We start from the raw sequence: 16,187 nt of genomic DNA, 5'->3' as shown, positions 1-16,187 counted from the left end.
TATGTTGTTTTGGTTATTTCCACTACAAAATTTTATCGGTTGAGATTACTAGAGCTAATGCTAGTCTTCTGGTAAAACCGTTGCCCTACATTTTAACACTATAGAGATTACTGGACTGATCCTTTCCAAAACAAGTTTATCAAGTTAAAATATACCGATAAAAAGCGGAATATTTAGGAAAGTTTGTACTTCTTATAGTAAGTAGGGGAAAGTGCCCTATGTTAGAACGACTCAAGCTTTGAACAATTCTTTCTTTTTAATATGTTTTTAATGAATTTGACCCGTTACATAATATCATGTTTTGATAGCTATTATGATGCATCAAAATTCTTGAAAAGAGCCATGGGATAATTCCATTAGGACCACAGAGAAAAAATTGAGGTGTTCGAAGACTGAGTCGTCCTGTACATTCTAAAATCTGCATTTTATACACATTTTCAAAGTCTTTTATTTATTTATTTTTAAACTGGGTGCTTGGCGTTTTTAGAAAAGTAGTAGAAGATTAGATAATAGACGTATATTAATCCGAGATAATTAAAAATGGAAAATTATAAAGGAAGAAATTTTTGAATTTTGGAAATTATTAAAAAAAAAAACTAGACGTGACCGCAACGAATGGATTTCAGATTTGAGATATTTAAAGTTTTATTTTCTTATTTAGGACTTTGCTAAGATAAGAAGGATTATTTTGTTGCACAGTACAATTTGATGAAATGTTCGGGAACTGGGCTAAAGCTCTGAACTGAAGTTTTTTTTTATGAGTAAGAACAAGAAAGATTCGTTTCATCTATCCATAGGGTCATTTGCCTAAAGCGAGACAGTCTGGAAAGTTGGACAAAGCAGTGTGGAATGTGAGACACCTTCTTAAAAATTTGATAATAAATCAATTAAATATTTAAATTTTCGATAAAAAGATTATTAAACTTAATTTTATGATTATTTCAGAAGTTAAAAATGCAAAAATCGTTATAAAACAATCAAAGGGTGACTTGCAAGAAGAATTTAAAAAATGTATTGCATGTGTGATATTCATAACCTTAACACAGTAGTTGTCATTCTCTCTGTTTCTTATGGAAGTTACTAGGAAAATATCAAAGTGTTTTGATTGATTTTTCGGCATAATTTGTGAAATATTGTTAAGTCTGCAGTGACAATCGAGGAACATACATCCATTTAAAAGGTGAATAAAAAATATTTGTGAAATATTACATTTAAAAAGGATAGAAAGGTGATTTAATTTCGTATTGCATTGCATTCAAAACAAGTTTTATGAAATCTTGGACAAGTTGATTTTGTGAATGAATTTGGTGGTTTTGTGCAGTGAAATTATGTTAACAAGGACGACAAAGATCCTTAAGTATCCGGAGAAATAATTGCAACATCAGTTAGCAGTTGATAATGAGAAAATCTCCAGGAAAAGGCTGCAAAAATTTCCAGATTCCGAAGACCAATTTTTCTGACAGAATGGATAGTAAATATCGCAAAAACACCTGAAAAAAGACAAATAGGAGCCTCTACAGAACTCCCAAAGCAAGTGGAAAAGAATTTGGGCGGATGGGGAATTGAAATGTGGTAAAAAATGCATCCGCTTTAAAACTATAACTGCTGGACAGCGCGAGGCGTCTGTGAAATTTACAGAAGCTCTTTTTGGTTGGACGTCCAGGAAGTTCTTGGTAATTAGCGTTCCTTAACTGTTACCCGGACATAAAGAAGGGGTTAGCATAACCATAAAATGTGCAAGTATACAGAGAAAACCCTCAACATTTGATTTTCTACATATTCTGTATGATATTTTGTCATTAATATTACTATGTCCAACTTTCCAAAAGTTTTTGTCCAACTTTCCAAAATTTTGTCCATCTTTTCAAAATGTGTTATTTTTTAATTTCCGTGAATTTTTTGATTATTCGGTTGCAATATTTAATAACAACTGTTAAGATTCTGTTAAAATATTTGTCAAAGAATCTCATGATACAAAAAAATGGTAAAAAATAATTATTTATTCAGTTTAAAAATGCATTTGAAAAAAATACTAAAATACTTCTATTGGTAGCAAAATAATCCAAATGGAGACAAGGGAAAGTTTCTAATTGGAGACAAACAGTGTAAGTGAAACCGCGACGAAAGGCTTCCAAAACCTTGTTCAGTTGCTCCTGAGTGCAGGATTTGTTCTTATTCCTGGTCTTTTCTCCTTTCCCAACAAAAACAATAAGAAAATCTCTCCAAAAAATCATATTACCGGGGTTTCCTATTGAAGCATTTGCAAACACTTAAGAAAAAACCCTTTTTTGTTCACGAAATAGGTAATTATTTCATTTGCAAACATCACGTACCGTTAACAATAAAGATTAGTACTTAATATAACTACATTTAGACAAAAATATCATATATAAATGTTAAACAAAACGAATAAACAACAGTCACATAATAATTGTGGTTTTCTTTGGAAAACATGGTCGATCGATGAAAAATTCGATGGTGAAAAGGTACACTTTTAATTTTTCCGAGAAATTAACAAATTAAAATTTGTGAATATGAATGGATTTTCGCTTTATTTGGAGCAAAATTAACTAAATAATGAAACTGAGGTATAGAAAATATATAAATATACCAATTTAGTACTGTATTTATCATGAAAACAGTGACGTTTCCATTTGGAGTAGCGAAAAATTTCCATTTGGAGCAGGTTTTGAATTAGCTTAATTTACCCTACGAAAATACTTTTGATGTAATGGTTTTTGAAGGTCAAAGATTTAAAATGTTCTAGAGACCGCATTTCTCAATCGAATGGTATCATGTTTGAGCTTGTTGGAAAGGTCTTGGAATTACTGACAAGCTTGAGCAAATTTTAATCGGTTATGAACCGATAATGAACTCATCGGTTTATAAATCGGTCCAAATAGGTTGTGAACCGGTTATGGACAAGAAATTTTTACCCAAAAATCGATTTTATTGCACTTAAAACTATTTTGGTCAATCTCTTGAGTGATTTATGAATCAGTTAAATCGTTTGAGAACTGATACACGGTAAATGATACGAAAGCATTTTTGAAGTTGAGCATCTAAGTTACGAGTTTGAGCTTTTTGCAAAGCCTGGGACGCTTTGCTTTGAGAAAGAAAATTTTATTTTGGGGTGATGCGAAATATTCAATTTTCAGTTTTAAAACATTTCCATAAAGATGTGAGTTTTTAATTCATAATTGTTGTTTTTTTTTTTTAAATAAGTATTTTCGAGTTAAAAGCAGGGAAAAACATTTTTGGTCAGTAAATTAGCAAAATTTTGATGGGGAAATGCGTGTTTTCCTTCGAGATTTTAGTGAAAATTGTTTAATATCCCAATTTTCTTGTGAATTTATTTAGTGGAATCTCTGATGAGTCAAATATCCCGAGCGGCGTGCACAGCGTGACCCAAAATAGTGAGGAATTCACAAATTCAGTGGCCAATAATTTTGACAGATGTTTTTACGAAGCTGCAAAATTCAATTTTCCAGAGCTGCAAGGGTGATAATTTTTATGAATTTTCCTCCACCCACAAAAACAGCCCGCTTCAAGCAAAAGATTTTCACGGTAAATATTAACCCTAATAAACCCTCTATAACTTGGAACAGTTGTTTTTTCGAAAAGACACTTGCATTGTGCAAAAATGCATAAAATATTACACATTAGAATTATGATTCTAGGCCCATTTTTTATTTTTGCCTTTTGGACCCAGGAAAAAAGGCATAGGCTTCCAAGTTAGTCAGGAAATGTGAGATGTAGGACTAGCTTTTAGATTATATGTCCATGAATGAAATTCAATTAGTTACTTGGATAAAAATCAACTTTTACGAAGCTGCAACATTACGAAGGTGCAAAACCTTCCCCTATTTATTTGGTCAATACTTAAGTATTTTTTTTTAGAAAAATAAAATTTGATAAACAGATAATTCAAACGCAAATTCTGTTGATGCCTAATAATGAAAAGGTATTATTTGCAACGGTACAATTGGTATAATTATTAAGAAGTCACGAATAATCTTAATACTTGGAATGGGTAAAAGACTACTTCGTTTTTTAACTGATGAAAAAGTGTTACTTTACTTCCCAAAAAGTGATTATTCATTGATAAATCCGATCAAAATACGAAGAAAAAATAATTAATTAATAAGTATTGAACTTACGGATGCAGCAACGGCTCCCAGTACAGCACAATTCCTCTTGTGCTTCCCGGCAACTTTGTAGCGTGTATGAATTTTGCGTCCCACCCAGACAGGAATTCCTGTATTCAATTCACAAAGGTCGTTGGAGCATCACGAAGAAATGCACAAGTGGGCGAGAGGAAAGAAAGAAAGAAAAAAAATACAAATCAGCACAGTCAACATTTGCATAGCATTTAGGTGAATTTGTGTTATATGAAATATGTAAACAGACCTATTATCATGGCTGGTACCGCAATTCCAGCTACAAGTGCAATACCAACTGGTGCTCCGACTAGAGTTCCCAATTGCCATAGGAGTTTCTTTTTGCGTGACCATGGTTTCTTACCCCAGAATGTGCAACCGGATGGACTGACAAGGAGAGAGACAGAGAGATAGAGAAATATAAGTTGATACATGATTAGAAGAGAAATACTCGGACAAAACGAGTTCATCCATTTATAAAATTATCAAGTGCACCAGCCACTTGAAACATTCGTCAAATTCCTTTCACTCTTATATTTTTTTTCTTCATTTTCATTGCAACCTCAAAATCTATAAAATGAGACAACTTTGAGAAAATATAAGATTGATATAGACAGAAATAAAACAACAACAGAAATTACCTTAAATAGTGTAGATCAGTAATTAATTTCATGCACAACCAGCAAAATTCAGAACCACATACGGCACAAACCATGTGATTGCATGAACCATCATCCATCTTCACAATTAGCACCTGACACCGTGGACACGGTTTAATGTCGTCGCGATGCTGTGAGTCTTGACTAATGCTCCCCGATGGCGCTCTTGTAGGACTATGTCGAGACGCCCTTGCAGCATCGCATGTCTGATCCGGATGCCATTCGGCTTTGCAATGATAGCAAAAATTCACATCACAGCCAGGACGTTCACACTTTATGCGTGGACACGATGCACATCCTGTGGCAATTACAGCAAAGCCACAATCCGGTGCCGGACACCAACGTGAATCCGGATCAGCCAGTAGGACGCGTCGCACCATAAAATCTTCATACTTGCTCATGATGGACGGGTGATTCTGCAGTAACTTCTGGATATCACTCGGATGCATGGCCTCCAGGCAAAGAGGGCAGGCTAAATAGAGATATTCGATTAATACAACTACTTTGCATGATTCATGCTTCATAGAGCTTTACATGAGGAGCACCTATTTAGAGAGAGAGAGAGAGAGAGTATTCCCCAAAACTATTTTCCTCTGGGCTTACAGGAAAAATTCCTGCTGGCGAATACTTAAGGTTTGAGTTTTACTCGACCTTATTGATGCTTTTCATAAGTTAACAAACACTCACAATATGGCAATTTGTGTCCTAAATAGCGATAAATTCAATTGGATTTTATTATCTTCTTGCTCATTTTTCGTCACCCCAATAAGGACAATTGGGTCATATGTTACGCATAAGTAAGTGTTCTAGTTGTAATTCTGAAATAATCACAGCTATTGCGATGCTGTGGTTTAGTCACCATCTTCCGATTGGTCTCATAGTCATTCCAAGAATGACCGTACAATATGTCAATAGGCGGAAGTGGGGCCCCTTTGAAATGAGAATGAAGTTCCGACTTTGGACTTTTTTCCTGTGTTATAGATATATTTACTGAAATCAATTATATCACAAATAAAGTTTCTTACTAATTGTGATTCATAACATATTTATCTTTTGGGCGTAAAAAACTTCTGATATTTCTTAAAATGGAAAATTAAAATATCACGACATTCCTTTCAAATGTACCCAGTGTGGGGTAACTTTGAAATGGTTCAGGGTACATTTGAAAGACATTTTGTGTGTGTTATTTTATAAGTAAAATCGATTTTGAGCAGTCTTACGGCGTTATCACACTTGCACATTAAAATTTTAATGTGATTCACATTAATTGTCACTTGTGAGCGTCCAAATATGTTATTTGTGTCTTTGAGTCACTAAATATTTGAGGCTTTTCTATTTATTGATAAAGAAGTGGACTTGGCCTGCAAAAATAAGCTTAAATTTACCTAAAGCATAAATATTTTTCACATTAAAAAATTAAAGAGAAAATCGCATTAATTTTTCGCAGTAATGCTATAAATCAATTTATATCAAATTTTGCGGGCCAAGTCTACCTTTTTATCAAAAAATAGATCAAATTTTGAATATAAAATGATTCAAACACACAAATTACACATTTGGACTCTCACCAGCGACAATTAATGTGAATCATATTAAAATTTTAATGGGCAAGTGTGATAACACACTTACAGTTAGAACATTGTCTAATAAACTTAACAAGTCCGTTTGAGCAACGAAAGAAATTTTTAAATTACTTTTTAGAAGTTTTTTTTGAAATAATGTTCTATGTGTAAAATATGCAGGTGAAAATCATTTTGCGGTCAATTCTTGCGGTGTGTTACGTATGGTAACTCTAATGCATCTGAACCTCTGTCAAAAAAAAATGAAACAAAGAAATGTTATGTTTTGAGGAACTGTCAGTGAATACTTCCAATAAGTACAGAGTGGTCAGGAAATTGAACATATTTTAGGAACAGCTTTCCATAAAGCTATTAAGGAGCAGTATTACAGTTTGAGACTGTTTTTTGAAAATTGCTTCTAATATCTTAAAATTTAAGGAATAGGATCATTAATTTATCACTAATTGTAGAATTAAAGTCATTTTATCATTTTCTTAAATGTGGAGCTCTGAGCTCCACAAATAACTAGCGTTCAGTTCCACTTAAAAATAAGCGAAAAAAAATTGATTTCAAAGTTACCCCATTTCAAAGGTGCCCCACTTCCCCCTATGAGGAACGGCTTGCTATATTTAATAGGGGAGCCGTGGCAAAATTAACCAGAAAATGATTTTTTTCTTTGCGTATTATTTGTGAAAAAGGCATGGAAACTCGTAAATTCCTCAAAAGTACCTTCGCATAATTTACTAATATTAATAAAATTCTTGTGAGATTTAATTCATGGAGAAGAGCATAGGGGAAAGTACTCTGCCTTCTATTGCTCATGCCTTCGAACAATGTGAATTTTCTTCTATTTTTCCTAAGAGACTTATGTCCTAGACACACTTACGACTTAAGCCGAGAGGCGACTTAGTGGAAATGGAAAATGACGGAAATGCACTTTAACCATTATTTCGAATATAATTACGCTAAGCTATCTTTCGGCTAATCCTAAAGTCTGTCAAGGCCCTTAGGGAAAAGTACTCTCCCTTCGAACGTTCATGCCTTCGTACAATGTGAATTTTCTTCTATTTTTCCTAAGAGACTTACACATTTCTATTAAATGTTAATTAGCTTATCATCAAATATTGATAATTACGTGATAATTATGTGTAGTCTCTTAACCCCTTAACGACGAGACACTTTTTACGGACTAAAAATCAACAATAAAAATTAAACTGAGAAACATAATCAATGATAAGTCCTACATCTAACCTTGGAAAGTCCAACAGAGTTTGATTCGGTGTATTTTGTGCTTCTATGAACGATAGGGACAAAAATAGCCCAAAAGTTTAAGTAATTTTTCTGACAATACCAATGAATAATATTTTTCGCTTTAATGAGAAATTAAAAAAAACTTGGAAGTATAAAAAATAAATAAAATCAATTATGAATTTGAGAATTTAAAAATTCGCCATTTTTTAGTTTAAATATTTACTACATAGGGTAAGTGTGCCAAATTCCGGCCAGCTTGCAATTTCGGCCACCTTTTTTGTTCCTAGAATTTCCATGAACTTTTAGATTTTACGTACTCTAGAGATTATACAATGCAAAAGAATAACAAAAATGTAGCTTCAACAAACGAGATGACGTGAAAAAGATATTGGAAGAATTCCCGAAGGGCAAGGATGAGGATGAAGGTGGCCGAAATAGGGCACCAAAGCTATGTCTATATTTTTATTCATTTTAAAATGTATTAAGAATGATTTTAGAGTAAATCAAAACGGTAAACTCTTTACAAGGTTCCAAGCAACACTCTTTCAGAAGAAAGAATAAAAAAAAATCAATTTGAATTTAAAATATTACATTTCAAACTTAAGACTTCGACGCTTGCATGCAACTATGCCGAAATTTGGCACACTTACCCTAGCAAATAGCTAGACTTGCAAAAAATATTCTAGATTCTTTCAACCTTCTACTTTACAATTATGTACGGGCATAAGAAAATAGTAACCTTAGGTAGTCAGGAAAAATTATTTTCTTTATGGGACCCCGGTGTTCCAATCGTCCTTAAAGGCTTAAGGAAAAATAAAATAAATTCACATTATTCAAAGGCATGAACATTCGAAGGTAGAATGCTTTCCCTTAGTGTTCACGAGTTGGAGGACCTCACCACCCCTCAATTATGCAATTTTTTTTAAATCAAGTTTATCGGTTCCCACCGGATTTCAAATGATTAATTAGTCACTTAAATGAAATTAGTCACTTTTGTGATTTATGAATCAATTTTATCGCTAGTAGACCAGTAAGTACGAAAAGATCATGCGAAAAACTAATTCAATGGGAGATCTATATCGTGAGTTTGGGCATTTCGCAAAGCTGGAATGTTTTGCCATCTCTTTTATTAAGAATAAATGTTTTATTATGAAAATAATGCTTTAGTGTAAATTACTTAAAATTTTACTAAATAAAAAAATGTGAAAAAATCAGTTATATTTTTCCAATAAAGATTATGAAAGGGCTGGAGTTGAAATTTGAATTTATTTTTGACTTTTGTCTATTTAACAATTGAGTTCTCTCAATTTAATTATTTTTTTCTGTATAAATAATTATGAGAGTAATAAATATCCAATTTGCCATTTTCCCAAAAAAAACAACACTTTAAAATTTATATAATCTACTAAATATTAGACATCGAAAGTTTACATGAGAAAGTGATTTCTCTAATCTTTTCTCTAAACTTCACACTGTTTTCTGATTAAATATTCTTTAGTTATTTATTTTTTTTAATTGAATTTAATAAGTTTTGCAAATTTTACCGTCAATAGAAAATTTTTGCAATTGAATAATCTTGAATTAAATTCAACACAACTCAAACATTGTACATTGATTATGAAAATATAATCGACAGTATATTAGCATTAAATATCATTTCTCTAAGCAATTTAACATTCATGCAAAACTTTTATATGAATTTTCTGAAATAACAAAAACTGTGCTCTAAATAACGATCATTAGTATCTATATAGTTAGCATTTAGACTGTAAATAAAAGAGTTTATATTAATTTCCCTAGATAACTATATTTCAATATCAAGATAATTTTGATAAAAAAAGTAAATTGTTTTAAATCGTAATTACAATTTAAAGAGAAATTAATTTATGAATAGAGAATTTAGGTGTAATTTTTAATAATTTGGAACATTTTGATCATTTTGGAAAATTCTTAATATGAGAAAAATACTATTAAGAACCGTCCTGTATTTCTGTCACTGAGAAGAGGGTGCGATTAACTTTTTTTCCTCATAACTTTAACACTTTTTTAGGTGTAAAAATATATCAAAATTTTTTAATGTTAATTTTACTCCTTTTTAAGGGTAAAATTAACATTTCTGGAATGTGAATTCCGGAAATGTCTGGATATGTGCCTCCGGAGAGGCGACTTAACGTAATTATATCCAAATAATGATTTGACTGAATTCGCATTAATTTCCCACAAACTAATCCGTTTCTAGGCTTAAACAATGAGCTGGATTAGTCGGAAACTGATGAAAATTTAGTTATATGAATATTTTGATTACAATTACGGTAAGCCGTCTCTCGACTGAAGTCGTAAATGTGTCTAAGGCATAAGTCCTTATTGATTAATTTTTTAATCATTCTTTTTCGAGGCAAGATTCTAAAACATATTCTGTTCTTATTTAAATCCACAGACTGTTCTAATTTATTTAAAATTGCAACTGAAATTCGTACGAACGTATCAATTGAACTACTGTGCACAATTTCCGTCTTCAGAAACCAAACTTATTCTCCAGTAGAGTATAAAAAGTTAATTACCATTTACTTAATTGAGTATTCTGTCTCAAAATGGAATTAGTCATAAAATATATCGGAAATTGTAAACAATACAAAGTATTACGTTTAAAAACAACTCATAAAATGCAGATTCTCAAGTATTTTATTACCAACAATTAATTGAGAGTCAATAGCAAGGCGATATATTTTTTCTGCACAAAAGAAAATATTGTAGATATTACTGTCCTTCGCACAATATAATTATCTAATTAAACAGACATAAATATATTGAACAAATTTCAAAAGAAAATCGTGAAGATAATTCCGAGTTAATAAAAAAAAGAACTTTAGTGATTTGATTTTACTAAGCAAAAAGATCGTAGAAACAGTTGAATTGACCTAATAAAATTAATTTCAAGAGCAATTGTATTTGTTTTACAAAACAGCAAATTCCTGGAGCATTTTTCAACAAAATAGAAAAACATGGAGTTAATTTGCAAAGAAAACGGTATTCCCATGTTTGGCCACTCTACTCTTCCTCACAATCCAATAATACTCACCTATATCAGTTCGGGATTCTGTAATCTCAATTATCAGATAATTCTCGAGGCAACCACGGCACGTGGTGTGGTTGCATGTGAGAAGTGAATAGAAATCATCACGCGATGTATGGTTGTAGCATAGAAGACATTCCTCAGACGTAGCCCCCATTTTAGCCATTGCCCCACCTCCGTCTGAGTCTCGTTGTTCGGAAGATGATAAACTAGTGCATTTTGGCGGTGGTGGTGTTATACTTGCATTCACATTTGACGATGATATATCACCATGACTCTGAGAGATAGAAAGAAAAGGCCAAAAGGATATGATTTTATTATATGATGTTAATTGAATCGATATCATCTCTGGTAAAATGAAATTTTATGCATAATATTCAATACCAATTTAGACGGAAGTGCAATTCTACAGAGTATACTGTGCGTCACATTAATTTGAAATCACGCAAATTGCATTGCACTTTTGCAATTGAAGGGGCACAGAATATTTTTGAATAGTATTTTCTACAAATGGATTATAACTATTTATTATGATTTAAAATAACAATATCATTCTTAATTAATTCAGTAAGATGATGGCATAAATTACGATTGATAAAAAAAATAATTTCGAAAAAATCAAAAAATAAACACGATCCCAAGCTTCGTAATAACTATTCTTTTTCTGTCTCTAAATAAATGTGACTTCGCAATATATTTTAAAACTGAGTACTTTCATCTAGTTTTACTGCTCTAACACAAAGAGAGAGAGCATATAATCGATTTCTTTTCAACTTTTCACTGTCCTGGAACTTAACTCTTTCCCGACCGCAGCAATGCTGCAAGCCAATTTCACCATTTATTAATTAACCTATTCCTTACCATAGTATTATACATCATACGCAAATTGAGTGATTTTAGATAATTTATTCCTGGGCAATTTTTATTCGAATTGCTGTCGGGAATGGACTTTTAGTAACTTCAGTTTTTCAATTCCTTGGGAAAAATAGTCCGACAGAGATGAAAATATATTTTGTTATTGTTCTCTTGCTTCGCGGAAAGTCATGCAAAATTTTTGCTCAAAATGGTGGACGGAAAATTCGACATCCCATCGAATTTGGTAAAATTGGCCTTCGTCCTCTTTCCTGATTTGAATTCTGATTGCCAATTTGTTTTCTTGGATAGTTACTCTATCTAAAAGCAATAGAGTTTGTATTGAATTAATGCACAGAATTTAAATTCAGTGACCGTTAAGACGGGTGTTTGAGGGCGAATCCCCGCGCCCCCACAATAGATAAAAAATTTTTCTCTTCTTTCTATTAATCTATAGGAAACTAATCCCTAAATATGAAAATTCTATATCAAGTATTTCTGGTACCTTGACTGAATGGGTTTAAAATATCTAAGCTCAGTAATTAATTGAGGTCCTACAAAAAATATCTTACATTTTAACATCCTTATAGTTTGTAATCATCCACAAGAATCGGTTTCACTGTGTGACAAAATTTATGTTTTTGTGGGTGTTTCTGACGAGAGTGCAAAAACTTGTTATAGGGTCATTTAGGGATCTCAAATCTGAAATCCGTTTGTCTGGGTCACGTCTGGATTTTTCTGAATATGTATTTTTAATTTTTTGCTATTTTCTAAAATTCAAAAATTTATATCTCCTGTCCTATTTATCCGGTGCTAATCACATAAAGCTAAAATGACGCGTAATTTCATCCTCTATAACTCTTGTGAACATATCAAGAGCCTACGATGAAAATAAAGTGTATTTTTTAAAGATTTTTTGAAAAAGTGCACCCAAAATTGTGCATTTTTCTGTGTTTTTTCCATCTTCTAATAATTCTCCCATTTAGATAGAACATTTTATATGCCAATTACTATGCCTAAAAGTGAGTACATTTAATATTCTTTCACTTTTTTTTAGTTTGAATTTTCTATCTTAATTCGTTTATTCATAATAATTTATTGAAAATAAAGTGCATTAAAATCTCTTATTAGATAAATTATATTGGTATCTTTGTCTAACCTATTGAAGAGCATTCTCTTTTGCACTCTCACTTACACATTTCATATAAAAAGAAGTGAAATGAAAGGAAGAGACGTATATAGAAATAGAGAGAGAAGAATATCTGTTTGGAACTCATGACAACCGGTCAAAATCCCGAACGCCAAAATCCCGAAAGCCAAAATCCCGAATTCTTAAAAGTGTCACAGCTACTCCCACGATTATACCCGCGCTTGCTGGAGAAAAAGGGAAATTTTCTGTGCCTTAGGAAATTATTCTAAACATTTTCCTCCATATAATTTCATCTCTTTCAGGATTTTGAAAATTCGGGGTTTTGGCTTTCGAGATTTTGGCGTTCGGGATTTTGGCGTTTGGGATTTTAGCTGCCACCGGGAATTGATGTCTAACTATTATTTCGAATATAATTACGCTAAGCCGTCTCTCGGCTAATCCTCAGGTCTGTCATAGGCCCTAACACGTTAGAAGCATGACAGTATTAAATTTACCGAAACATCGCAGATTAACATCAAACAGACGCTGTGTAATTTGGACTGCATCTCGAACCCCTCATTCATTATTACTACTCCCTAAATTATAGTTTAGTGTAAAAACAATACTACTACGAGTTGGGACAAATTGGAACATGGGGAATTCTACAATTTGGAGCAAGGCATATTGGACGCGTAGTGACTTTCGGAGGGGGAAGGATTTAGGAGCTTCTTTAACTTGATTGCTCTCCAATTAAATCATCAATCTGTATAGAGGGCAATCTGTCCGTTTGCTTGACAATCCCAGTAATTGAAACCATATTGAAACTCTCGTTAATTTGGGAAGTAGAATGGCATTTTCTGAATACTAGGCTAGCGATTTCAGTTGTCATAATATCTCTTCCCGAAGCTTCGGGAAGTGTGTCAAACCCCAGCTGGTTACAAAATCGCCTCAAAATACCTTTAAAAATTTCCGGAATCACTTACTTTTTGTCTGCACAGACAAGAATATTTCGTCTAATTGTTCGTAAAAGTTTGTGAATTTCTACTGGGGACTTACAAAATGCCTGTAGAGCGTATAACTCACGAACAAGTTCGTACTTTTTCACAAATATTGTTCGTAACATGATCACTTGACGAGCAATTTTTGATCTTTGATAACAATTTGTTCGTAAATGTTTCATTATCTGGTAAAAATTCACGAACAAATGACAAAATTTTATGAACATTTTTTTTGTGTGTTTACGGATATTTACGAAGATCTTTTTGCATATGAACAAAAAGTGCTCGTCAAGTAATTGATGTTATAAGGCAAAGAAAATGTATAAATAAAAAATTAGTATTGTTTTTATCAATGACAAAATTCCACGTTCCAATTTGTATTCGCGAAATGCTTCAAATTATGCCATATTCTAAATTTTATCAATATGCCCTCCCTTGTGCCAATAACCGACAATTCTTTGTGTAATTTTTAATTTTGTCTGATGTTAAATTTATATTATTTCTATAAAGTTTTAAAGGAAAACAATTTAAATACAATTACAAATTGTAAGAAAAAAAATCATGTGGCCCTTTTGATTGCAAATGTGCGAAAATGTAGATGGTGTAGGTGAGAGAAGGAGAGAAATTTTGCTAATAATCACAATTCATGTTTAAACAAGCACAGTATGATGTGGTGAATGTGATATTGAGTCATTATTTGATTTGCAGTTTTATTTATAAATTCACATTACAGTATAATTATTGCGCCATACTTGACTTTCTGGAATTGATTGGAAAAGCAGTGTTTTTTTTTGCCAAGAGAAATTTTATAGTCGAAATAAAAACATGTCAAAGAACAACAAATTAAAAGAGAAAATCAATTGAACGATAAATCTATAAGAAAATGCCTCTTTTTTTTCCTACAACTTCCATCCGCCTCTTACGACATTGATTCTTATGGGGAAAAAATTCAATACTCTCTTAAGACTTTCATTAGGAAAGAAATGTTTTTTTCGTTCAATCGTGAAATGTGGTGAAAAACCTTCATAAAAATCTCAAATGTTGACACATAAACTCTGTCTCATCTCTTTTCCCCCGGTTTTCCAAAGCCCATTTTTTCTCCTTTACCTACTTCATCTCTGTGCATTCCCTCTTTTCAATCGTCATTTAAAATTGTAAACAAATCAAAGAATAAACATCTAATCACCCACCAACATGATGATTGTTCGTTAAAGCTTCTGTTGTGATTGCAAATTGGCATGTTTCATCTCTACTAAATGATCTCACCTTGCTATTTCCACTTCCGCTGGCACTTGCATGGCTCTTCTCGTGCTTCGACGATCCCTTCTCCACATCACACAAACGCTGTCCCAATGGTGGACTCCCACGGGCTGCCCGGGCTCCCTGCAGGAGAAGTCTCCTGAGCGAAAAGTCCGGAAAACTAAATGCATTCCGTGTACTTCTTCGCATCTTTACACTTCTGGAATTCCACCCAAAAAAAAAGTTCAATGCAATATGAGAAATCGTTGCTTCGAAAAAAAAAACAAAACCATTGCGCTTACTTGTTATTGAAGATCTTCAAATAATTTCTGCAATTCAATTAGCATTTACTCAATTGCATTTTATTCCCTCCACTCATATTATTCTGCAATGTACTCGATACCGAAGACATCACCAGACGACGCACAAATAACAAAATTTATTTTGCTTCTCTACTATCTTCCACTAACTCGTGCTTTTTGGAGTAACATAAGAAGAAAAAAAAACACTCAAAGTTGAACACTCTTTAAGCTTCGACTAGACAAGTTGCCGATGATCCTGGAGAAGAATGCAAAAAAAAAAATTGAAATTAATTTTAATATACTTGTTATTCAATTTAAGAGCGTATAATAGATTTTTTACGATTTCTGAATACAATTGTTCGCGTTAAATGATAATAATCTTCAGACAGTAAGATTCCTGAAGAGTATCTATGAGCAATAATATCAGAATAAAATAATAATAAAAAAACAAATAAGAAAAACTAAAATTGAATATAATTAAAGAAGGGGTTAATCCAAATCAGGGGAATGTGAGAGCTATCGTACAGTCATTGTAAAGGCATAGAGACCTTCAAGCAGATGGTGAAGTCAAATTGTCCCGAGGGTATTTGTTCCATTTACTTGTTTATTATTCCGATTTTTCCAAAAAAAGAAAAAAAAAACAAGTTAAATAAATATTGTAAACAGATTGAAATATCGTCGATTAGTAAAATATCGGACACTGATTTTGAAAAAATTACAACGGGGGTGCGATTAACTTTTTTTCCTCAGAACTTTAACAATTTTAAGTGTAAAAATATATCAACATTTTTTAATGTTAATTTTACACCTTTTTAAAGGTAAAAATAACATGAAAAAGGGTAATTTTAACCCCTAATACACCTAACAAGCATAATATTTACACCGATTTCGGATCAATACAGCAGGGAAAAATTAACATTTTTCCGGAATGTTATTTTAACTTTTCTCGGATTTCTCTCAGTGTA

The 16,187-nt window shown here is 32.3% G+C and overlaps 1 protein-coding gene across 4 annotated transcripts in view; it reads right to left on the bottom strand.

The window, feature by feature from the left end:
• LOC129798844 (E3 ubiquitin-protein ligase RNF19B-like) overlaps positions 1-16,187 on the bottom strand; it is an 80,255-nt gene that overhangs the window by 30,462 nt on the left and 33,606 nt on the right. For all 4 annotated transcript variants that reach the window (XM_055842252.1, XM_055842278.1, XM_055842270.1 and 1 more), the window contains exons 2-7: positions 15,223-15,478; positions 14,948-15,140; positions 10,709-10,979; positions 4,802-5,291; positions 4,411-4,547; positions 4,161-4,258 (exon numbers count right to left, since the gene is read on the bottom strand). In XM_055842252.1, coding sequence (XP_055698227.1) covers positions 4,161-4,258; positions 4,411-4,547; positions 4,802-5,291; positions 10,709-10,979; positions 14,948-15,130 — 1,179 coding nt within the window. In that variant the 5' untranslated portion in view covers positions 15,131-15,140; positions 15,223-15,478. The remainder of the gene's footprint in view (positions 1-4,160; positions 4,259-4,410; positions 4,548-4,801; positions 5,292-10,708; positions 10,980-14,947; positions 15,141-15,222; positions 15,479-16,187) is intronic.

The sequence above is a fragment of the Phlebotomus papatasi genome, chromosome 1, assembly GCF_024763615.1.
Source record: "Phlebotomus papatasi isolate M1 chromosome 1, Ppap_2.1, whole genome shotgun sequence".
NCBI lineage: Eukaryota > Metazoa > Arthropoda > Insecta > Diptera > Psychodidae > Phlebotomus > Phlebotomus papatasi.
This window is presented reverse-complemented; position numbering and strand designations above follow the sequence as displayed.